Raw genomic sequence first — 23,224 nt, forward strand, 5'->3', positions numbered from 1 at the left:
CACACCTCCAGAGGAAGGGCTGGGGGAAAAGATTCAGTCTGCCCTCAAGCCATGTTATTGACCAACACTGTGTGCCTGCATCATGGCATCCAGGGAGCTCCTTTCCAACAGCTGTCCCCTGAGGAAGCAGCTCCCTGTCCCATCCCAACAGAAAATTCCATTTAGACTCATCAAAGCAGCCATCCTCACCAGGAGTGGGGGGTGCTCCCTGAATTCAGTAGGAGGCATGGTATAGCAGTGGAGAGCTCCGTTTGGTATGTCCCAGAAAGAATGTGCCTTTCAACAATTCCCCACAGCCACCACATTCTCCTGCCCCCTGGAATCACCTGCAGAGGAATGAGGTGGACCCCTTACCCACTTTCTTGCCACTGTTCCAAGTGCTTCATCCACATTCCCGCCTAACACCCTCTGGGGGGAGATGTTGATTCATCTGATAAGGGAAGTGAGGCTCAGAGAGGGGAAGTGACTTACCCAAGCTCAACCAGCTAGAAAGTGGCAAAGCTGAGATGCGCACTCAGCGCTGTCTGATTCAAAAACCCGCAAGTGGAATCTAAAAATCCACCTGCATTCACATTCACCCCAACTTGCCCTTGGGAAGGTTGTGCCTTCCCCACATCCAGCTGAATCCCATCACCTTGCTGGGGTCGCTGTGGGGTCCTTTCACCCTCCCTGGCATGGCCAGCAGTGGTTAATGTCTGGCTCAGTCCTCAAGGGACATTGCTGGCTCAGGATCATTACCATGGAAGACTATAGTTCAGTGTTTACAGGGTCTTACCTCTGTGTTGCCCCCCAGGGGCTGCCTTAATGTGTCCCCACTGGATAAGGTGTGGACAGGTGTATTAGCCTGGGTCTGGACTATCTGGACTATCCCAGACCCTTAGATAGGGATTCAAGTGCAAGTAGCTTATTTGGGAGATGGTCCAAGGAAGCATTATTTAGGGACAGTGAATAGAGGAAAGCGAAATAGGGACATTAAGGAATGTCTAGTCTGTTGTGGCTGCTCTAACGAAATACCATAGATTAGGATGCTTACAAACATCCTCTCACTGTTCTGAAGGCTGGAAGTCCAAGGTCAAGGTTCAGTCAACGCTGCTTTCTCCTGAGGCCTCTTTCTTTGGCCTCTCTCCATGGCTGTCTTCCTGCTGCATTCTCACATGGCTTTACTCTGTGCACATGAACCCTGTCTCTTGCTCATCTTATAAGGACTTCAGTCCTATGGATTAAGACCACACTCTTATGACCACATTTAATCTTAGCAACCCCCATAAAAGCCCCATCTACAAATATGGTCACCTTGGGGATTAGGGCTTCAATATATGAATTTGGTTGGGGGAAGAGGGCACAAGTCAGGCCATAACAATAAACTAGCTGTTGTGGGCAACTAGGAGTCCGTCCTGCTGAGGTCCTCTGAGAGACTGAGCGGGACACACCTGAGCCATCCCACTTGAGGTCAAGGATGCCGGGGTAGCTAACCACCAACTCTTACCTGTCATGGATAAAGGATTCTCCTTGTGCATCAACCCCTTGCCACCTCCCAGCTGCCCTTGAAGCAGACCAACCATGTGCCCTTGGCCAGAGAAATCACCAGAGAGCCACAGGGGCCTGCAGTATAAAGCTACCAGTATGCCTGGGCATGGCAGGTGTCAAGGGGACATCCACCATAGGGGATCATTCGTTCCCCCATCACCCACCCACTGCACAATCCCACCCAGCAGAGCCCACGTTGGGCCCAACAGACCTCCCCAGTCTGAGAAGCTTCCACCCGCTATGGGCCAACCTGGCCTAGTCCAGGGTAGAGACAAGCCACTTTGCAAGTAGCAGTCAGATCAAGGAGCTAATGGAAGTAAATATGAGTGACCCAAGTAGTCTTTGAGATCAAGAAAAAGCAGAGCAAGTGCCAGACACTGTACCAGGTACTGAGAACTGAAAATCACAAGAATAAGAACATCACAGGAATAACTCTATCAATCGCTATTGTGTTTTTAGGATCTTTTCAGTTTCAGGTAGCAGAATCGATTCCACAGCTATACTGGGTTCAGGCACAGCTGGATCCAGGTGTCCAAACAACACCACCAGGCGTCTGTCTTTCCCTAGCAAGTCTGCAGAAGCAGCGAAGAGCCCACCAGGGACTGCCAGACCCCCTGCCAACTGACTCTTTGTCTTGTTTGCCTTCTCTGCCTTCCTGTCAGCCAAGATGTGGACACCGATCCATGGCCAGGCCTGCGTTGGAATCTCACTTCCGGCTCTCATTCACCAGGTGACTTTGGGTAAGGAACTCCACCTTTCTGGACCTCAGTAAATACTGTATAACCATCACATCTTTTGGAGGGTTTTCGGGAGAAAACTGTGAACTCAGTGACCTGAGTGTGGAAAACACACGGCCCCCTCACGGGCTCAGGAATTTCTGGCTCTTTCTCTCTCTGTTGGAAGGGCCACCAGAGACTCTCCAAAGAGCTTCTGACTCCTGGGAGGTCATTAGAAGGGGGTCTTCAGGACTCCACAGACCCCGGCACTGTCTGCCAAGAAGATAACTAACAAGTCCTGTCCACAGATGTCTTTGGCTTTTTTCCTGTGTGTGAACACGCTGTTGAACGGACCAAACACAGGCCAGCTTCGAGCCCACTGTACATTCGTGCTTGCTTCCTTTATCATCCCCAGGACCTGAGTGTATCCTAGACTTTGTGGAGTCCACCAGCTGTTTCCTTTCAGGAAGAGTCTGATGGGACTGGCAAGGTTTGGGATCCCACTGCTCTCCCCCAACGTCTTCATACACGGTGCCCAGAGCAATGCTCGGAAACAAGGAGGCCCTGCCCAAGGTCTCCCTTAGACTTCCCTTGTTCTGTGTGTGCCTGCCTCTGCCTCTGCCTGGGCCTCTGCCTGGGGGGCCTCTCCTTTGTCTCCAGCATGTGTGTGCCCTGTGGGCACGCCTGTGTGCGCTGAGTCCTGGTCCTGCATATCACCCCACCCCTTGCTTCTTTGTCTTGGCTTTTGTGTCCAGACAACAGAGAAGGGGGGCAGAGTGTGTGCTGCTGTCATCCCTCCCATCTCGTCATCCGTCTGTAAACAGACCCTTTCCAGACGCCCCGCACCTGCTCCCCAGCCCTCCCAGCCGCCCCAGCAGGTGCTGTAGCCCGCCAGCCACTCACGGCTCCTGCCAGAGAAAGGCACAGACCTCATCCAGCCACCTCCCCCATCCTCCCTGCCCTCCCCGCCATCCCACCTCAGCTTTTTCCCTTCATGGGCAGAGCCAGACAAGCCCCACGGAAGACTTTACAAGGACCCTGACACGTGAGGGAAGCCGGAGCCCTCACCCCCAAATCGGAGGCACCCCCACCCTCATCGGTGTATCCTCTTGAACATTCCACCAAGTCATTCTCCTCTACCTAATGCCACAGCCATCTCTGCCTCCATCACCCCCTCCTGGGATGTGCAGCCTCCACAGCAGACATCTCCGACCTTGAACTGCAAACCGGGCCTCATCATTCCCCCATCCACAGCCGTTGGCACCCCACAGGACTCAGGAGGCAAAGCAAGATCTCTGCCTTTACCCGCAATGTCCTGCCTGGGCTGGCCCCTGCTGACATTCCGAGTTCATCCTGCACCAAGCTCCTGCTCCAGCCTCACACGTCCCAGCCGAGCCCAGCCCTGCCTGGCCTCATCGTCTCCAGGAAACCGTCTCTGACCTCCCGGTGAAAGTCAGGCCCATTAGTTACACACACTCTCTGACTGACACCTACCACTCTCCTTCGACACTAATTTCAATTTGGGATTACATAGATTCCTTTGTCTGTTGTACACATACACGTTCCACAACCAATCTGGGAGAATCCTCATGGGAGAAAATGGCTCTGTGTGCTCACCATGGCATCACCAAGGGCCTGGCATAGGGTCTGACCCAGGGGGGACCTCAGTGTATGTGTGCTCAAATAACTAAACCTTAAACCTTCAAACCCTGCAGTTCTGACTAGCCATTTCACAGACAGGAGAGACCCAGGCAAGAACAGTGACTTACCCAAGGGCTCTATTCCAGTGGGGGCAAGCTAATGGTGTAATCGCTGTGTCCCCATGCTCCCCAGCTCCTTCTGCCTTCCAGAGGTCACCCTCTCCTTCTCAAGCGAGCTTGCATCCTGAAATGCTTGCAGAAATGCACCCCCCCCTTTCAGAGACTCATCCACCTTTTGCGAGCAATGATGGTGTCTTTACTTCTTGCTCCAAACACCTGCACCTGTCACCTTGAGCACTTCTACCTGTTTCCTCACCGTTTCTGTAGCTTTTGGTCCTCTCCCCAGACACCAGTGCACTCCTGACCCCACCCTGCTTCCCATAGCAGAAGCCACACAAGAGTCTTGGGGAAGACACTAAGGAAGGTCAGAGCAAATAATAACACTTACTGCGCCTTTCCTGTGTTGCCCATTCTGGCCTTAATGCTATAAAAACAAAGGTTAGGGGGCACCTGGGTGGCTGAGTCCAACTCTTGGTTTTGAGTCCAGCGTGAACTGAGGGTCCTGGGATGGAGCCTCACATCAGGCTCCTCACTCAGTGGGGAGTCTGCTTGAGGATTCTCTCTCTCCTTCTACCTCTGCACCTCGCCCCATTCCCTCTCTCATATAAATAAATAGAATCTTTTTTAAAAATTAACAATAAAATAAAAACAATAGTCCTACTAGCCCGATGGCGCCACCTATGGATATCATTGCCATTTTACAGACAAGGAAAACTGAGGCTGAAGAAATACAGCTAGAGGGTCTCTGAAACAAAAGGCAATCCCAACAATCTAGATCCAGATCCTGGCCTCATAAAGCCTCCCTCCCAACCCTGGTCCCATTACAGCCTCCCAGGTTCTCATGGTCCTCCACCCTGGCCAGCAGTCCCCATATGATCCTCCCTACCTCCCGTGGCTCCCGTCTATTCTAGACTTTCCCACCCCCGCATGGCCATGCCAGCCAGTCTGCAGAACAGCACATTCTTTATTTATGAGATGCATCTGGGCTTTCTGCAGATCAGCTGGGAATGCCGAGGTGCCTGCAGACAGGAGCTGAGAGATTCTGGAGGCCGAAAGTCCTCCAGAAGGCAGACAGGGGCTGGACCCTTGGGCACCAGGCTCTAGCCAGGGGGCCCAGGTGGCCTGCAGAGCACAGAGAGAGACTGGGGACAAAGTGATCTGTCCTTGGGATCCCTTATGCATCCTGGACTGCCGTAGGCAAGAAGCAAAGAGCCCTGGGGGATGGAGAGGTGGGAATAAGGCACTTATATTGGCTGAGTGTCTCCTCAAATCCACAAAAAAAACCACCAAGGTAGGGACACCTGTGTCTACTTTACAGGGAAGAAAACTGAGGTTTACAAAAAGTAAGCAAGCTCTTTCTGAATGTATAACTTTGCTTTGTGCCCCCTTTCCCCCCCGCCCCCCGCAAAAAAGAGGAAGTTAAGGTAGTTTGTACAGCTCAGCATAGCCAGGAACCTAAACGTAAAATAAGATAGAAAAATGAGTCCCAGAGAAAGGAATATGGAATCTGGGATTAAGTTTCTCTTCCAAATGCCTGTCACACGGTTCTATCTAGTTGCTAATAATCCAGCAGACTGTCCCTCGGTTCCGAGCTCCCCGGTAGCCTAGGTAGAAAGAGAATACAATTAATTTTGTGAATGTCCCAGGTCTACAAGGTGAAAACAAACTAGAAGAATAGAGACATGAGCGTGGCTGATACTGAGAACAGAAAAGGAATATCAGGAAGGCTAATCTAATATCAGATCCTTAATTTCCCAGAAAATTGCCCCTTGCGTCCTGGTCTCTATTCCACTGCGCTGACGCAGAGCAAGGGTCTTCAGACAGACAGGGGCGGTGGGGGAGGGGTGCTTCTCACATTCTACCACCAGGTGGCAGTGCGGCGCAGGTCTCAGGAAGAGAGTTCTCTGGATGGGAGACTGGGATGTGCTCCCCAGTAACCTGGCGGGTGGGAGGGGCCTGAGACCCCAGCCGGTGGGCCTGAGCTTTTGGTTGAATCTCAACGAAGAAATCAGTGTCTTGCAAGGCAGAACCAGGCTGCTACTTCTTCTCCGCAGGGGGACAGAGGAAGGGCCCTTGACATGGGGCCCCGGGTTGGAATCCCAGCTCTGCGATTCTCCACACCAGTTTGGTGTCATCAACTTGCGTTTCCTGCATCTGTCTTCTCATCTGCGCAAGGGGGTGAATCATGCTAGAGGGAGAGGAGCCTGAGCCCGGGATCAAGAAAGATGGTGGCCACTAAAACCTACCAGAGGCCAGAGGGTTGAGGGGCCCTGAACTTCTGAACCAAAACAGGGGAGGAAAAAAAGGAACCACCGTCCCAGAGAGAAAACCCATCAAAGCTCCCAGCTGGGATGTGGTGAGGTCCTCTTTGTTTCCTCAGAGGGGTTTGGAGAAGTAAAAGAGCTTAGGACCTTTCCAAGTGTAAATGACAGAAACCCATCCTAGAATGACTTAAGCAAAAAAGAAAAAGAAGAGGCAAGGGGAGAGTGGTATTTAGTCCCTGTGATAAAAGGCAGAGGGGACGTCTGTGTAATAGAACAGTTAGACTCATCCCCACCATTTCTCAGACCTGCTTTCCCCCTACACTGCTTTTGTCCTTAGTCTGGCTTTGGTGGCAAGTTCTAAGTCTCCACCCCAGAAATTAACAAGACCAGCACCAAGGGAGCTTCTCTTTCCAGACAGTTTCCACCAACGTTTCAGAGCTGGTTCTCATTGGCTCTCATTGGGTCACGTGCCTGTCCCTGGCCAAGTCACGGTGCATGGTGACCATTACTGGCCAGGCCAGGGCTGTGTTCTGGCCTGTGGGATCCCTGTGGGCCAAACCCATACAGTTCCAAAAGAAGGATTCTTTTTTTCTTTTTCTTTTTCTTTTTTTTTTTAAGATTTTATTTACTTATTTGACAGAGATCGCAAGTAGGCAGAGGCTGGCAGAGAGAGAGGAGGAAGCAGGCTCCCTGTGGAGCAGAGAGCCCCATGTGGGGCTCGATCCCAGGATCCCAGGATCATGACCTGAGCTGAAGGCAGAGGCTTAACCCACTGAGCCACCCAGGCGCCCCTAAAGAAGGATTCTTTACACTCAGCGCTCCTCCCAGAAGCTGCTGAAGGTCCTCAGAGGGTACAAAGGGCAGACTGCCATCTCTGGGAGGAAGCTGTCACAACCCGTGGGCCTGCCTCCTCTAGCTCTGTTGTCAAAGATTCAGGAGCTCGCAACAGGGAAAGGAAGGGCCTCCCAAGGAAAGGAAGGGCCCCCCCACCTCGTGATATTTCCCCTCCATTAATCCTGTAATTAAGGTCCCTGTAAACAGAGGCCTCAGGAAGTAGGGACAGGCTGGTGCACAGCCCCCACCCAGCAGCACGTCCCTCCCCCCCCTTCTTCCCTCCTCTGTGCCCTCCTCTGGCAAACACACCCAATATGAGTGAGGTCTTCACCTTGTCACCCTCTTCCGTTCTAGGTTGTCCCTTTCCTCTCTGGTCGACAGTTTCTACCAATGTGTGGTCACAGCGTCTTCACTCCTGGGGGAGAGACTCAGTGTGACGGTAGAGAAAGGATCATGCGGATGAGAGAAGGAACTGGACAGACGGGGCCGTGGGGATAGAGAGGGCATGAGTGGAGGATGAAAAGAGCCTCCTGGGGCGCCTGGGTGGCTCAGTCAGGTGAGCAGCTGCCTTTGGCCAGGGTCATGGCCTCAGAGACCTGGGATTGAGCCTCAGGTTGGGCTCTCCGCTTGGTGGAAGCCTGCTTCTCCCTCTGCTTGATGCTCCCCCTGCTTGTGCTCCCTATCTCTCTCTCTCTCTCTCTCACCCTCGCTCTATCTCAAATGAATAAATGAAATATTTAAAAATAAATAAATAAATAGAGCCTCCCCTGCCAAGAGCACCCACACACACACCAAAGTTCACCTTGGCTGATCCACTTGGGATCCAGGACTCAGCCCCAAGTGTTTACAACTCCAAATGCATTGTCACCCTCTGTGCCATGCCCACTGCCAGGAGCAGTATCGTGGATCGTGTTTGCTGTGTGGTCCTGGACCAGTCCCCTCCCCTCTCTGGGCCTAGAGGATGTGGGTTTGGGGTCCGCAGTTCCAGACGCTGGGGTCAGTTCTGCTGGCTGGGTGCAGTGTTCTGGATGATGGGTGCTCCTGCCTACCAGTGCTTCTGGCCAAATCGCATCAATAATTCAAGTTCCCTTGCCTTTAAAACCTAGGAGAATTGGTCTCCTGGCAAGATAGGAAAAATAATTTCATGTCCTCTTTCCTCCCCTTCTACGAGTATCCTTGACAAATTGTTTCATTATTGCCTGTCACTCCAGCTGCCATCGCACATCTGGGGTACCATTTTTTATGGTTACCAGCCTCACTCTTGGCTTTGACTCTGGTTCTGAACAGGGCTGCCATCAAATTCTAATGAGCCTCCCCCATTCGTTCATTCATTCATTCAGCAACTATTGCCTGCTCTGTCCCCCAGGAATGCAAGACTTTTCTATGAGAGGTTAGAAGCTCTCCCAGTTATTCATACTAAAGTGTGAGGGGTGACTTTCTCAACTCTATTAAGAGAGGACAGGAGCTTAGCAACTTACTGTTTAGATAACTTACTGTGCCCATTAACTCTTTCAGCTTCCCTCAAACTTTACACAGTCCACAGTGAGCTCAACCCTCTTACAGGCTGGATGATTTGGGGCAAGTTGCTTGACCTCTCTGAGCCTAGGACTCTCAAGATTCTGATGAGTTTTAAAGGAATAATAATGATGTCAAGGAGTTAACTGTCACATTTAAATTACATGACATGAGAAAGGAACCAACATCAGATGTGCCATCAATATTATATTATTCTTATTATTCTTTTTATTGGGCCAATATTGGGCATGCCCAAGATGAAGGGACTGGAGGTTGCGACTGGGGATATCAAAGCCAAAGGACAGAGAGATAGAATAATGCCAATGATTTCCACCGTTACTGATAGCTTACGTGGTATGTGTTCTGGGGATAGGCAAGTGTGATATAACATTTCACTTCTCAAAAGGGAAGAGGTAGGTCTTGTGTGTCCCCAGTTAGCAGAGGAGGAAACTGAGATCACAACCTGGTAAGCCCAGATTGCAAACCCGGGGCTGTGATGACTGCTTCCCCAGAGTCCAGTGCCTGCCCAGAGAGGTCAGGGTCAGATAGCTGCCTCTCCGTGGCAGCTGTAGGGTTACAACCCCCCTCAACAACCACCACATCCAGTGCCTTCCAGGTTCTCAGCGTTCAGGGTGAGGACACATCTGGATGGAAGATGGTTGCAGGCCCAGCCCCCATCCAAGGCCTTAGCAAAATGTCAGAATCCACAGAGACCAACTTCACCATCTTCTCTGTAAAATTTTCACTCCTTTATCTTCCTAATGCCCATTCCCTAAGACTGAGACCACTTCCCAGACAGCACTCCTACACCATACACCCACAGCAGCACTCACTTCTTCCACAGTCCATTTCTTAAAGCCCTGGTGAACAGCAGGACCCAGACATAGGTGAACTAATTCATACTAGGCTATCATGGCTAACTTTAGCATGTTGACTATCATGGCTAACTTTAGCATGTCTCACCTGTGCTCCTCAGCTCACTCATCATGCAAGATGAGTTCACCAAGAAAAAAAAAAGAATAAAGAATAATAAGAATAATAGTAATAGTTGTGTGGTCAAATTAGTTTGGGAAACTCTGAACACTGCATCCACCCATCTAGGGAGTCACAGGAAACACAATAAACTATGGCTGGTTTCAAGAAGGCCTGCAAACTAGACACCAACAATGCCCAAGATTTTTGGACATAGTTTTTTTTTTCCAAGGAACAATGTAACAATACCTGCAAAACAGTCTTTGATAAATCTTAACTGAAGAACCATGGAGTTATGGGGGTAAAATTTGTGTCCCCCAACTGAATGAAAATTCCTCGAAGGAAGGGATTTTTTTTTTCTTTTTCCAATTTATTTATTTTCAGAAAAACAGTATTCATTATTTTTTCACCACACCCAGTGCTCCATGCAAGCCGTGCCCTCTATAATACCCACCACCTGGTACCCCAACCTCCCACCCCTCCGCCACTTCAAACCCCTCAGATTGTTTTTCAGAGTCCATAGTCTCTCATGGTTCACCACCCCTTCCAATTTACCCAAAAGCACATACCCTCCCCAATGTCCATAACCCTACCCCCCTTCTCCCAACCCCCCTCCCCCCAGCAACCCACAGTTTGTTTCGTGAGATTAAGAGTCACTTATGGCTTGTCTCCCTCCCTATCCCATCTTGTTTCATGGAAAGGAAGGGATTTTTGTCTGTTTCATTCCCTGTTAGATCCTCAGAACCTATAACTGAGCAGTATATTGGAGACATTTGGTACATGTTTGTTGAGTGAATGAATGAATGAATGGAGTTTAGTCAAAGAATATCAGCAAGTCTGTGTTCATAATCCAGGCTTTGCCTTATATACTGTATGTCCTTAGGCAAGTCCTTATCCATCGTGGGGTTTCCTTTTCCCAGCAAACCCTGGAGAAAGGATGAGACTCCATTATACACTCTTACTGGGGGCAACAGCGCCCCCAGGAGTGAAAATTGGCTCTCAGGGAGGACAAAAATAAACCTTAATTCTTTTTATGTCTAAAGCACAGATACACAGAGAGGCCATACACAGATACACATTATATTAAAATTGTAATATAATTTTGTATTAAATCGTAATATTGTTTATAATATAATTTTGTATTAAATCATAATATAGAATTGTATTAAAATTTTATGGCAGGTGGTGACCATGAGGAAAAGAGTGTGTAAAAAGACTTCTAGAGTGGGAAGGACAATAATTAAGAAAAGGTTGTGAAACACTAGATTTGATCTAGAAGTTTCCTTCCAAGTCTGAACATTTGACTCCAGGTGAGGGGCTGTTGGTGGAAACTATCTGAGGGAACAGGGAACAACAAGAACCAAAAAAACCTCAGCATGGGTGGAATAAACCTGGTATTGTGGACAGACATACTCCCCCCCAAAATTCATGTGTTGAAGTCCCAACTCCCAGTACCTCAGAAGTAACCCAACTGGGGGAAAATCTCTTGACAGAGGTGATTAAGTTAGGCTGTTGTGGTGTGGCACTAACCCAGCTGGACTGGTCCTTACCGGAAAAGGAAGGACCACCAGGGGTGCACACATGCGCAGAGGGGCGGTCACATGATGACAGAGTGCAGGCTGCCATCCTCAAGCCAATTAGGGAGGCCTCACCAGAAACCAGTTCTGATGGCCCCTTGATCTTGGACTTGAGCCTCCAGGACTGTAAGACATCCCTATCTGTTTCTTAAGTGCCCCAGTCCGTGGTGTTTTGTTTGGGCAAAGAGCAGGCAAATGCCCTTGGAACGTTCAGAGAAGACTCACCAGGGGAACCTGAGGTCGGAGAGGGCACAGGAGAGGCAAGTCATGGTCAGCCTTGGAGAAAACTACAAAAGTATTGCTGTGGTTTGAATTGGTTTTGGGGTTTTTTTGTTTTTTGTTTTTTGTCCCCTTGGGAGTGGGATGGGGAAAGCATCCTAGGGTTTCAAGCGGGGTGTGTGTGTGTGTGTGTGTGTGTGTGTGACAAGATCCGCCTTCTGTTTTCAATAGGACCAGCCACTCCGGCTGGCAAAGAACAGGATGCTTGTGGGCAAAGGTAGGAGCAAAGGGGATGGATAATAGTAAGTGATTAGATTCCATGAAAGCCGGGGGCTTTGCTGATGGATTACTACCGAGTGAGAGATAAAGAGAAATGTTACGGATTCTTCCTCGTTTTCGGCCTGAAGAGCTGGAGAGTTGAAGTTTCCGTGTTCGTGGGTTTGGTTTAGATGTGCATTAGACATCCATGTGTCTGGACATCCCTGGACATTCAGGAGTCAAGTTCAGAGAAAACGTGGTTGTAGAGGTAAGCACCAAGGAGAGGCTGCCTCTCCCCCACCCCTCTCCTGTCATCTGACCCTCTCCCAGCCCGAGAGCAAGCATGCCTCCCCTGGTATCACGGGATACTGTGACCCACTGGAGACTCAGCCTACTTCCCCATCCAGCCTGGTGAGAAAAGGGACTTTGAGTCCCTTGTGTACCACTTCCCAGGGCCTGGTGCACAGAGGGTCCCTGGCAAACGATAGTCTGAATGGATGGGACGATAACCAAAGAGGGGTTAAGAATAACTCCAGAGCAAATGCTCCCAAACACATCCCTCCCCCTTCCTGAGCCTGATACTGTTATCTTTTCCAGCAGCCCTGCTCGACCCCACCCTGTCCGGTCTCTGTCCCATTTACTGACGGCAGAGGAAGACTGCGTGGAAAAAGAGCCAGAAGGCTTTTGAAGTTAAGGCAATCTACATAATAAAGAACCAGGGGTGGGGAGAGAGCCCGAGGTAAAACCGATCTCCAGCTCAAGCTGGGAGTTTATGTCTCAGTTTTAAAGACTTCCTCTGGGGCTCCTTTAGATGGTAGATGACGTCAATTGAGAGACTCCAGGGTAGTGTGTGAGAGCGAACTGTGGGTAAAAACAAAAGGAACAGGAGAAATTTTGCCAGGGGAGAGAACTGGTTCCCTTTGCATATGCTTTAAAAAAAAAAAAAAGACTAGGGCACTTGGGAGGCTTGCTTTAAAAAAAAAAAAAAAAAGACTAGGGCACTTGGGAGGCTCAGTCAGTTAAGCGTCTGCCATGGGCTCAGGTCAAGATCTCAGGGTCAAGAGATCAAGTCTCCACATCTGGCTCCTTGCTCATCGGGGAGTCTGCTTCTCCCTCTGCCCCCTCCCCCGTGCTCGCTCGCTCACTCTCTCACATGCTTTCTCTCACACATAAATAATAAATAAAATCTTTTAAAAATATAGGTATATGTATGCATATGTAAGTGTACCTAATAACGGTATCAAAATTCTGGAACAAAGAAAAAAAATCAGGAAGCAAAAATGCATAAAACTAAAGGGGGAAAACACCAGATAAATCCAGATTATAGTAGGAGATACTAACAACCCTCTCTCAGTGACAGATAAAAATCTGAGTTTAAAAATCAACAAAAATGTAGAAAAATCTAACGCACACTTGCCAAAAACACTAACCAACCTCAACTCGACCTAATTGACATGGACAGACCCTCCATGGGACAACTGCCAAATTTAAGCAGTTTTCAAGTGCGCAACAAACATAGACCATGTGGTGGGCTGTAAAATTTAAGTCTGGGCTCATTTTAGAGTGTTGAAATCTTATATTGTTCCAATTTTCATCCATGTGCTGCCGAAGTAAGCACGAGTGTTGAAATCGGACTTGAGAACCAATCCATAACAATACAATATCGTGAAAATCCCCCAAAATAACATATCATGAAAGAACCCACGAAGAACTCGCAAGGGAAACCAGGAACTATCGGACTGAATGATTCAAATTTGGGGAGCGGCTGAAGTTGTGCTCATAGGGAAATTAAGAGCTCTAGAGGACTCTACCGAGAGAGAAAAGCAGCACCCACAATCAATGACCGAAGGGTGTACCCTTACAAGCAAGAAAAACTAAGAATAAAATAAACCAAAGTAAACAGAAGCAAGGAAATGGTCACAAGTAAGACAGAGCAAAGTAGGACCCAGAGAAACGATGGAGCAAATCGACAAAGTGGAAAAATCAGTTCCTTGAGAGACTTGATGAAATCAAAATGCACAAGCTAGCACTAGACCTCTTTTATTACTTTCGTGCTGACTGTGTATGAACTGGCTCACGGGAGCCACCGGGCGGAGGCAGAGGAGTGGGCAGGGAAGACCCTCTGCAGCTCCTCCTTCCAGACAGGCTCCCCCTTGCTCCTAGGCACCACGCCGGTCCCCCTGCTCACTGCTGGATCCTGCGGACACTCTGCACCTGGAAAGTCTGCGCGTGAGAGCCCCACTCTCGGAAGTGCTTGTAGTCGCCTGAGTGGTGATCGCACTCCAGCACATACTGAAAGCCTCGGTAGCCGGGAAACTGGGAGCAAACCCAGCTGGGGAAGGGAAGAGCAGACCATTACCCTCGAGAAGCACCCACAAGGTGAGCACACAGGGACGAAGGGATCAGTGCTGCAGACACATTCCAGCCATCCCAGCCTTCCTTCGCTGCCCAGAATGTGCCCTGCTCTCCCCCTACACCCCCCCACGACCTGGCCTGTGATCATGATGTTCCCTCTGCCAAGAGCACTGTTCCAGCCATGTTTTGCCCAGCCCCCCACCAAGCTGTATATATCTTCTAGTTCTGAGGACTGGTTCTCCAAATCAGGCCACACTCCTACTGGTCCTCTGTAGCTCTCATATGGACAATTATCAGATCGTTTAATGTCAGCCTCCTGTGACAGCTGGGTGAGCTCCTGGGTGTAGGGATGCATATGTGTCTGGTTCTTTGGGCTCTCTGGTGCACAGTGCAATGCCCATGGCCACGGGGGCTAATACATACTAAAAGAATGACAGAAGGGAGGGAGGAAGTGAGGAATCATTCGTTCCCCTCCTCCCTTAGCCAGAAGCCCTTCCAAGGAAAAAGCTGTTGTTCTTTCCCTTCATTGACCCGTACATTGTTCAAGACTGGACAAGAATTGGTGTCTCACTTTCTGAGCTTCCATTTCCCCTCCTGTAAGAGGGAAGTGGACTCAAGAATCACAAGAGGTTAAAAAATAATAATAATAATAATAAAATAAATCACAAGAGGTCCTACTGTGGAACAAGATTCTCTGATGGTTAAAAAACAAAGGGGAGCACATGAGTGGCTCAGTGGGTTAAGCGTCTGCCTTCAGCTCAGGTCATGATCCCAGTGTCCCAGGATGGAGACCCGTGTTGGGCTCCCTGCTCTGCGGGGAGTCTGCGTCTCCCTCTCCTCTCCACTCTTGCTTTCTCACTATCTCTGTCATTCTCTCGGTCTCTCCCTCTCAAATAAGGAAATAAAATCTTTAAAAACAAGCCAAAAAACAACCACCACCCATAAAACAAAAAGCCACCTCTCACCTTCACTCCTGCCAGGAGCCAAAGGGCACCTAGAGGCCGGTTGCAGTGGCCTCCCTAAGGAAAGCCCTCACATCTCCACTCACCCGCCAGCCACTGGGGGACAGGGTGGGAGGAGTCAGTCCCGTCTGGGCTTGAAGCTGGATTTAATCACCTCCCTCCTGGTGGTCTTGGAGCAGACTGCCTGAGCCACACCTATTTCTCCAACCCTCCACCTCTCAGGTAATGTGGGAGTATGCTCACTCTGCAATGAGCACATGACCAGTCCTAGCCAATCAGACCACTCCCTTCTTGCACATGACAATTGGTTCAGGGTTGAGCACATGACCCAAGTTGGGGCAATGAGAACCTTTCCTAGAACCTTTGCGGGAATCAGTGAGACAGAGGCATTCTCTTGCCCTGGGGTTGGCTGGAGTAAAGAAGCTGCGCCGTTGTCTTTGCTTGGGAAGAGAGTGCCTGCGAATATAATGATGATGAGGCAGACAGAGCAAGAAGGGGAGAAAGAAAGAACCCTACCTGTAGCACCTGGATCCAGCTGTTCCTGAAGCAGGTGACAAGGATCAATAAATATTCTCTGGGCATAGTGTCAGTTTAATATGGGAGTCTGCTATTTGTGGTCCCACAAATTCTGCCTGAGACCTCTCTGTGCCTCAGTGTCCTCCTCTGGAATGTGGGTATCAGAGCCCCCAAATCCCCAGCACACAGTTTTCACAGCCTCTCCTTCCCTGTCAGGCAGAGCCTTGGATTCACTTACGCCCCTGAGTGCACGTGGAAAGAGCCCACTTCATTGCCATCCCAGCCCATGGCCTGGAGGGAGGGGTAGTCATCACTCAGCTCGCCTTTCCTGCCCAGAAAGTTCTCTTGCTCGAAGATGGTCAGCCTTGAGTCACGGTGGTTCTGTAAGCAGAGGAAACGGTCAGACCTCCAGGCACCCAGCTGAGAACCCACGTGCCTCTCCAGACACCCCTGCCCTTGTCCCCCCAAATCAGCCTTCCTTACATTTTGGAAGGGTAATAAGGCAACAAAACCTTACAAAAGGTGTGCACCATTTGCCCTTCCAGAAATGTACACGAAGAAAATAACTATGGAACAAATAAGCCGCGGAGATGTTCAGCCCAGCCTTGAAGATAACAACTGAAAAGATAAGGGAGGAAGAGAGGAAGGGGAAAAGAGGAAGCCCGAAAGTCCCCAACTGGGGGATCAGGTGGTTAACTGAGCTAAGAAGAGGATTATTGTGATCTGGGTTCAAATTCTGACTCCACACATACCAGCTGGGACATGTCACATAGTGTTTCTCAGCTGTTTCCATACCCATAGAATGAAACTAACCGTCTCCACTTGTCAAGATCGTTTGGAGGACAGAGTGAAATCAGAAGCTATAAACTGCATGAAATCAGGGATAGCATGGTCACAGTCATGGTCCACCATGGGTCCCTGTATCAGCACAATGCCCGGGCCATTGTGGAATACAGGAGCAAATGAACTTGCTCACAATTTGAAATACTGGGGAGCTATGAACAATGATGCTGTCAATGAGATTTAATCACCCGGGAGGATGATTGTGATCAATTTGCCCTGTGAGAAAAGCTGATTTCCAAGCCTGTGTTTCTTTCAATTCCATTTTTGTAACAAAGTTGCAAATGTGCCCAAATACATAGGAATAGGCATATAGGTGGATAGATACAGACACAGATGTGAATACCAGTTGGTGTAGGCAGAATCTGTGAATAAAAACAAGACTGAAGGAAGTCTCCAGCATTTTTAAGACTGCGCTTCTGGGGGCACCTGGGTGGCTCAGTGGGTTAAAGCCTCTGCCTTCAGCTCGGGTTCTGATCCCAGGGTCCTGGCCTCAAGCCCCGCATCGCATCTCGCTCTCTCCTCAGCAGGGAGCCTGCTTCCCTCCTCTCTCTCTCTGCCTGCCTCTCTGCCTATGTGTGATCTCTGTCAAATAAATAAATAAAATCTTTAAAAAAAAATACTGCGCTTCTGTTCAGTCATGTAGGTATAAGTGACTTTTCTTACTCTGTCATATTAGGTTTCTTTCTGAACTTTGGGTGTAAAATCTATGTGCCTTGTATGATTTTTAAATTGATGAAAGTTACTTTTGAAGAAAAATAAATACATCTTTTTAGCCTCAGCTCTTTCATCTGTAAGACAGAGCTAGTAATGTCCACCTCCATGCATACTCCATAAACAGTAGCTAGAGTATAAAATCAGGAACATTGATAAGGAATCACTGATAAGGAATAGAACCTTCCTCCCCATCTTGTCCTGCCAACCCTGGCACTCAGCTTCTCCTGGTGTCCTCGAGTCATGAAGAGAGGGATGTGAAACATGCAGGGGCTCATATCATAACCAAAGTCGTGAAGGTCACAATGTGTGTGGTGATCTGGTCCAGATGCCACCCATTCTTCTTCCCCATGACGTGGCCCCATTTCAAGAAGAGACCAAGGCTCAGAGAGGGGAGGGAGGGATGCCAAGTCACAGAGATTGAAGAAGTAACATGAGAATTTGAACTCTGGTTTAGTCAGTTCCCAAACCCCACTGGGACGAGGTGGTGGCAGGACTCACGGCACAGGCCACTGGTCGGAAGGAGGTGAGCCTATCTGCGGGGTAAGCGGTGTTGCCACTCCAGGCATCCCAGCATGGGTACTCGCCCCGCTCCAGCACGTACTGCTGCCCTTGGAAGCCAGCATGCTCAAAGCCTACCCACCTGTGGATAGAGGGTAGAGAGTGCAAGAGGTAAGAGACCCCCTCATCCTGAGTTCCAGATCAATGGTTATCATTTGGGAGTTACCATTTGGGAGGCATTTAACCAATGTCTAGAGACATTTTTAGTTGTCACACTGAGAGGAGGGAGGAGCCTGAACCCCTGTACCCCTACCCTGGAGGGTAGAGCTTCGAGCCACAGCTGAAGCATGGAGCAGGTCCTCAACAGCAGGGTGCCCACCGCTCTTGCTGTCATCTGGCCCCTTTTGGTGTCATCCTGTGGGACAAGGGACACAGGAGGCTGCCACTATGATGACCTTGCATTTGCTGGCTACTTAAGTAACAAACTGTCTTATGTAAGTAATAAACCTGAGCTTGTTTTCTCCTTCCAGGCAGAATCTGTCAGTTTGCTGGACATATCCCTGGACAAGTCACTGCTCCCATCTAATCCCTAATTCCCCACCTGCAAAAGCGGAAGTGAAGGGTTTTTTCTCCCAGATGTGAGGTGCATAAATACCACCCAAGAGGACCTTAGTGGCACTCACAAACATAATATAAAGTGACTCCAAATCACATAGAGAGAACATTGTTCTCCTTCCAATCTACTTCCCAAACTTCTATAAACTTCTAACTAGTATGGTAGCCACTGGCCACATATAGCTAATTAAATTTAAAACTTCTATTAAATTAAATTAAATTAAAAATTCAGTTCTTTAGATGCACCGGCTACATTTCAAGTCATCAATGGTCATATGTGGCCAGTGTTCAAAATCAGATAATGCAGACATGGAACATTTTAACCTTTACAGAAAGTTCTACAAAAAAAGGTGCTGATATGGATAGAAGCCTCAGTGTGATATTAGTGTGTCATTAATACTTCCACATTTCATTAATCTCTCTCTTTTGCTTTTAACACAATGTATCCTATGCTCAGAGCCTCCAGCAACAATGTTCAACTAAGAATAATAGCATTATTTTTTACTATATGTATTTTTATAGTTACCTCCTATTTTTGGCAAATGATTTTTTTCTTTCTTTTTATGCTTAAAAGGAACATTTCAGACCCAACACTTGATTCTAAAAGTGTGATCCTACAAGACTTCCTCATCCAATGCGCAGGATCTCTGTGAATGATGATACCTACATTTGTGCAGTGCACAACCTGCTTAACTTTACACTACCATCCTGCACACTGCCCAACACTTTGGACCCAAGGAAGGCACACTAGTATAGTTAGAGCCTGGGAAGGTAGGGCCAAGTACACCCCTTTCTAGACCTCTTCTTGTCCCCCTCCACCCCAACTCAGATCCCCCCCCCACACTCACGCGCCACTCAGCACTTTCAAAGATCGCACAGTCTCAAAGCCAAGCTCCAGCACACTGGGGCACTCCGCCGTAAACTCATGCCTCCGGCCCTGGAAGCCCTCCTCATCCCACACCACAATCTGTGACAGAGAGAAAAGCAGGAGACTAGCATCAGAGTCCTGTGGGTGATGAGGGGTTAGGAACTCACTGCAGGACTAACGGTGGGGCAGGGCAAGAAAGGACAGCAAACTCAGATACCTCCAGGGGCCAGGTAGGTAAGGATGGAGAAGGGCCCCAGATTGGAAGGCCCAGATTCCATAAATGGGTGATCTCTGTTCAGCGCCACCTGTTTTTGCCCCCTGGGAATGCCAGCCAGATTTTCCAATTTCTCAAGACAATCGCTCTATCTGGACTTTTCTGTGGACCCTCCAGTTTTTTGAAGGCTAATGATGAATTCCAAAAAAAATTTTTTTGACGCAGAGGGGACCAAAGAAACCCTGCCCAAAGACTGTGTGTAGTCACCAATTTGCCCTCTCTGCCGGAGTGTTGCTGGTTCAGTCTGGGGACCAGAAGACCCTAGTTCAACTCGAGACCCTGTGTGTAACTTTGGGCAAGTCCCTTCCCCTCTTTGAGCCTCGATGGCATCCTCTGCAAAAATGGAGCCTCATAACATGTTCCCCAGAGTAAGGTGGGGATTCAACAGAGGAGATCGAGAGGGTCCCCTGGACCTGGATTTGACCTCTGCACCCCCTTCATTCCTCAGACACCACCCACTCCTACCTTCCAGTGTCCTGCTGACTTGGTGCACTGGAGGGTCATGTCGCCAGCTTCCTACATGAGAGAAGAACATGATAACCAGCCGCCCTGACGGTCTGCTGTCCTTCTGGATGATAAAGTCTAGTTTGGGCAAGATCGGGATCCAGATGAGATCCAGGTAGGACTGCACTAGGTTTGCCCCATTCCTCTCCTTCCCAATGTGTGACTTTCCATCTGTGATGAATGTCATCTACCTTCTTGCTTCCTATACACCATATCAAAACTTACCCACTTGGGGTCCCCTTGCCTCTGATCCCCACTGTGTATTAATTTATCCACTCACTGTGGGAAAACGTCTGTGGCTAGCCAGTGTCAGGGTGCTAAGTTTAAGAGAACCTCCCCAAGACAGTACCTGATGCAAGGAAGTGACTCTAATGGTGAAAATCGAGGCAAAAGGACTATAGGAATAATTTTGTTTTTAAATGAGGGTGACAGGTATTGGTCCTGACGGTGGGGACCTGACCTTTGTTAGGGTGAGGATGACATTTAGGATGGCAGTGTTATCCCTAGGACTGGAGACCTGGTCTCCCCACCTCCCACGGTGCTCACTCGGAGTGCGAATCCCACCCCTTCTCCAAGCCTGGGACTTACCAAGACGGACCCAGAGAATATGCCAGAACATGGTGGGACCAGCCGAGGTCAGGCTCTTATAGGCAGGGAGGGAAGAGGGCCCCTGGGAGACAAAGCTCCGACTCAGCATGCGAGCAGTCGAAACAAAAGCCAGTCCTGGCTGAAGTCCCAAAGGAGAGGTGTCAGCAGCGTTGGCTTCAGCTGGAAGGGAAAGGGTCAGGTGGCCTCCCTCAGGGATCAGCTATGAAGAAGAGAAGGGGAAGTTCTACCTTAATTAGCTCCATGGGACTCCTGATCGGAGCAGGAGAATGAGGCCTGGATAAGGAATCCAAAAACTTCGCCCTTCCTAGCTGCATGACATGGGGCAGGTCATTGCTCCTCGATTTCTGCCTACAAAATAGGACAAGAATAAACCACGTCATGGGGTTGTTGTGAGGTTATGTAAGATGCCTGGCACAGAGAATGCATTCACAAATGCCACACGCCATCCTCTTCCACTAGGGGCAATCAGGGTTGGCTTCGTGTTGGAGGTGGCATTTATTTTTTTTAAAGATTTTATCTATTTATTTGACAGAGAGAGAGAGGGCAAGTGAACATGAGTTGGGGTGGGGGAAGGAGCAGTAGGACAGGGACAAGCAGACTCTGCACTGAGCACAGAGCCTGACGCGGGGCTCCATCCCACGGCCCTGTGATCATGATCCGAGCTGAAATTAAGAGTCAGATGCCTAACTGACCGAACCACCAGGTGCCTCTGCGAGTGGCATTTAACCTAGACTGTCTCCAAAGGGTAAGGAGGATGTGTACAAAGCGAGATGTAAGGAGTGTTTTTTCTAAGCAAAAGTGTGGAGGTGGGAACATGGGATGTATGTATGAGAAAGAGCTGGTAGCCCAGTTGGCTGGAGTTCAGGGACCCTGCAGGAGGGGGCCTGGCAAGAAAGGTAGGCTTAGCCAGGGTCTCCAGGACCCATAAAATTCAAAAAGGACTCCAGATGGTTCTGTAGGCAGAATAAGGAGTGGGTGGGTGTGAACGTGTTGTGTAAACAGTAGTACACCTGTCAGGTATCCCGGGTTTGTAAAACGCACTTTGAATACACTCTCTCTACACTCCTACCCTTGGGGTTGACCCAAGAGGAAAGAGTGTGGCTGGAAACAAGACCACTCTTGTGGGTAGAGTCCAGCCCTGCCTCCTAATATCTGGGCGACCTGGAGGATGTCTGATCTCAGCTCCTGGCCTGTAAGATGGCAATATTAGCTCCCTCCTGGGCTGGTGTCACGCAGCCTTGTCAAATCATGACTCTGATGAAAGGCTACCCTGAAGGTAAAAGGCTAGGGGCCAGGCAGCCTGGGTCTGCATCCCACTTTGCTGACTGGGAACTTCGAGCGTGTGACTTAATCTCTCTGAACTTCAGTCTCCTCGTGTACAAAATGGCTATAAAGAAAATAAATAAATTGGGCTTAGCCTAAGAGATTGGGGGTATTGTGAGGGTAAATGTGAATTATATTTGAAAAGCACTTTCTGTTCGGAACCGCTCTTGAAACACAGAAAGCATTATGTGCCCTCTCATTGTCATCATGGTTGCTAATAATAAAAATGATTACTATTAAGATATCTGTGCCTTCATGTTAATTGCAGTGTTATTCACAATAGCCAAGATACGGGAAGGACCTAAGTGTGCAGCTATGGACGAAGGGATAAAGAAGATGTGATACAGACATGTATACATACATACATATGTAGAATACTTAGCCATGAGAAAGAAGAAAATTCTTCCAGTTACATTAACAGAGATGGACCTCAGGGGCGTTATGCTAAGTTAACTATGTCAGACAGAGAAAGACAAATACTGTCTCATATCACTTCTATATGAAATCTACAAAAGACAAACTCAGAAACTGGGCGTAAAATGATGTTTCAGGGGGTGGGGGAAATGGGGAGATGTTGCTCAGAGGGGACAAGCTCCCAGTTAGAAAATTAGGAAGTTTGGGGATGTAGTAGTGTACAACATGGTGATTATCCCTAATAATACAGCATCATGTACTTGAATGTTGTTAGAAGATCTTCAGTGTTCTCAACCACAAAGGAGATACAGTGACTGTGGTCGGAGGGAGGATGTAGCTAATACAATGGTGGTAATCATTTTACAATTCATGCATGTATCAAATCAATGCACTGTATATCTTATACAGTGTTGTGTGTCAATGGTAACTTCAGCTACAATTGTAGCTGAAAAAAATACCAGTAAACAATTCTTCCCATAAAAGCAGGAGTGCATCATTTTCAAGAGCTAAGTTTCAGAACTTAGAATGTGACTCCCAATTCTGTTTCATGGAGGAGCTAACAAAGCTGAGAGCAGAGGAAAGGATTTGCCTTGGTTTCCTCATCTGCAAATGAGATTCATCCCGGAGACACCCCCTTGTAGTGAGGATGACAGGACCCAAGTCAGTAAAATGCTCAGGGTGTAGTCACCCAGCCTGGGGGTGGCCAGCCTCTACCTCTGCCCCCACATTTTGGCAGGCAGCCCATGGCCACGGGGGACATGGAACTGCTCCAGACAGCCTGGCCTTAAAGCCCAGACCTGTGGGTGCCCGCCCCCCAGCCACAGGCATGTTGGCCCCTGTTCCAGTGGCTGCCCCATCCTGTGGTTCCTTCCCCCCTCCCAGGCCTTGGCCTGGGATGAAAGGCTAAGGGGGAGGCTGGGAAGTGAGGGGGTGCTGGGTGGGGGTGCAGGAGCACACGGCAGAGCTGGGCTCAGGCCCTGGTGATCTCAAGGCAGAGTTGGGCTCTGTAGGGGGCTAGGTCCTGGGACCCACACGGAAGAGGCAGGAACCTGTGCTGCCACCACCACTTGGGGGTAGGGACACCAGA

General features: G+C 49.1%; 1 protein-coding gene across 1 annotated transcript; it reads right to left on the reverse strand.

The window, feature by feature from the left end:
- Positions 1-13,602: 13,602 nt before the first annotated feature.
- CRYBA4 (crystallin beta A4) lies at positions 13,603-19,791 on the reverse strand. The gene is made up of 5 exons (XM_044241087.1): positions 19,753-19,791; positions 18,994-19,112; positions 17,531-17,672; positions 15,714-15,856; positions 13,603-13,974 (listed from the first exon to the last, which is right to left on the reverse strand). The coding sequence occupies exons 1-5, from the start codon at positions 19,789-19,791 to the stop codon at positions 13,827-13,829; spliced, it is 591 nt and encodes a 196-aa protein (XP_044097022.1). The 3' UTR covers positions 13,603-13,826.
- Between the last annotated feature and the right edge of the window lie 3,433 nt (positions 19,792-23,224).

Source organism: Neovison vison, chromosome 3 (genome assembly GCF_020171115.1).
Source record: "Neovison vison isolate M4711 chromosome 3, ASM_NN_V1, whole genome shotgun sequence".
NCBI classification, from domain to species: Eukaryota; Metazoa; Chordata; class Mammalia; order Carnivora; family Mustelidae; genus Neogale; species Neogale vison.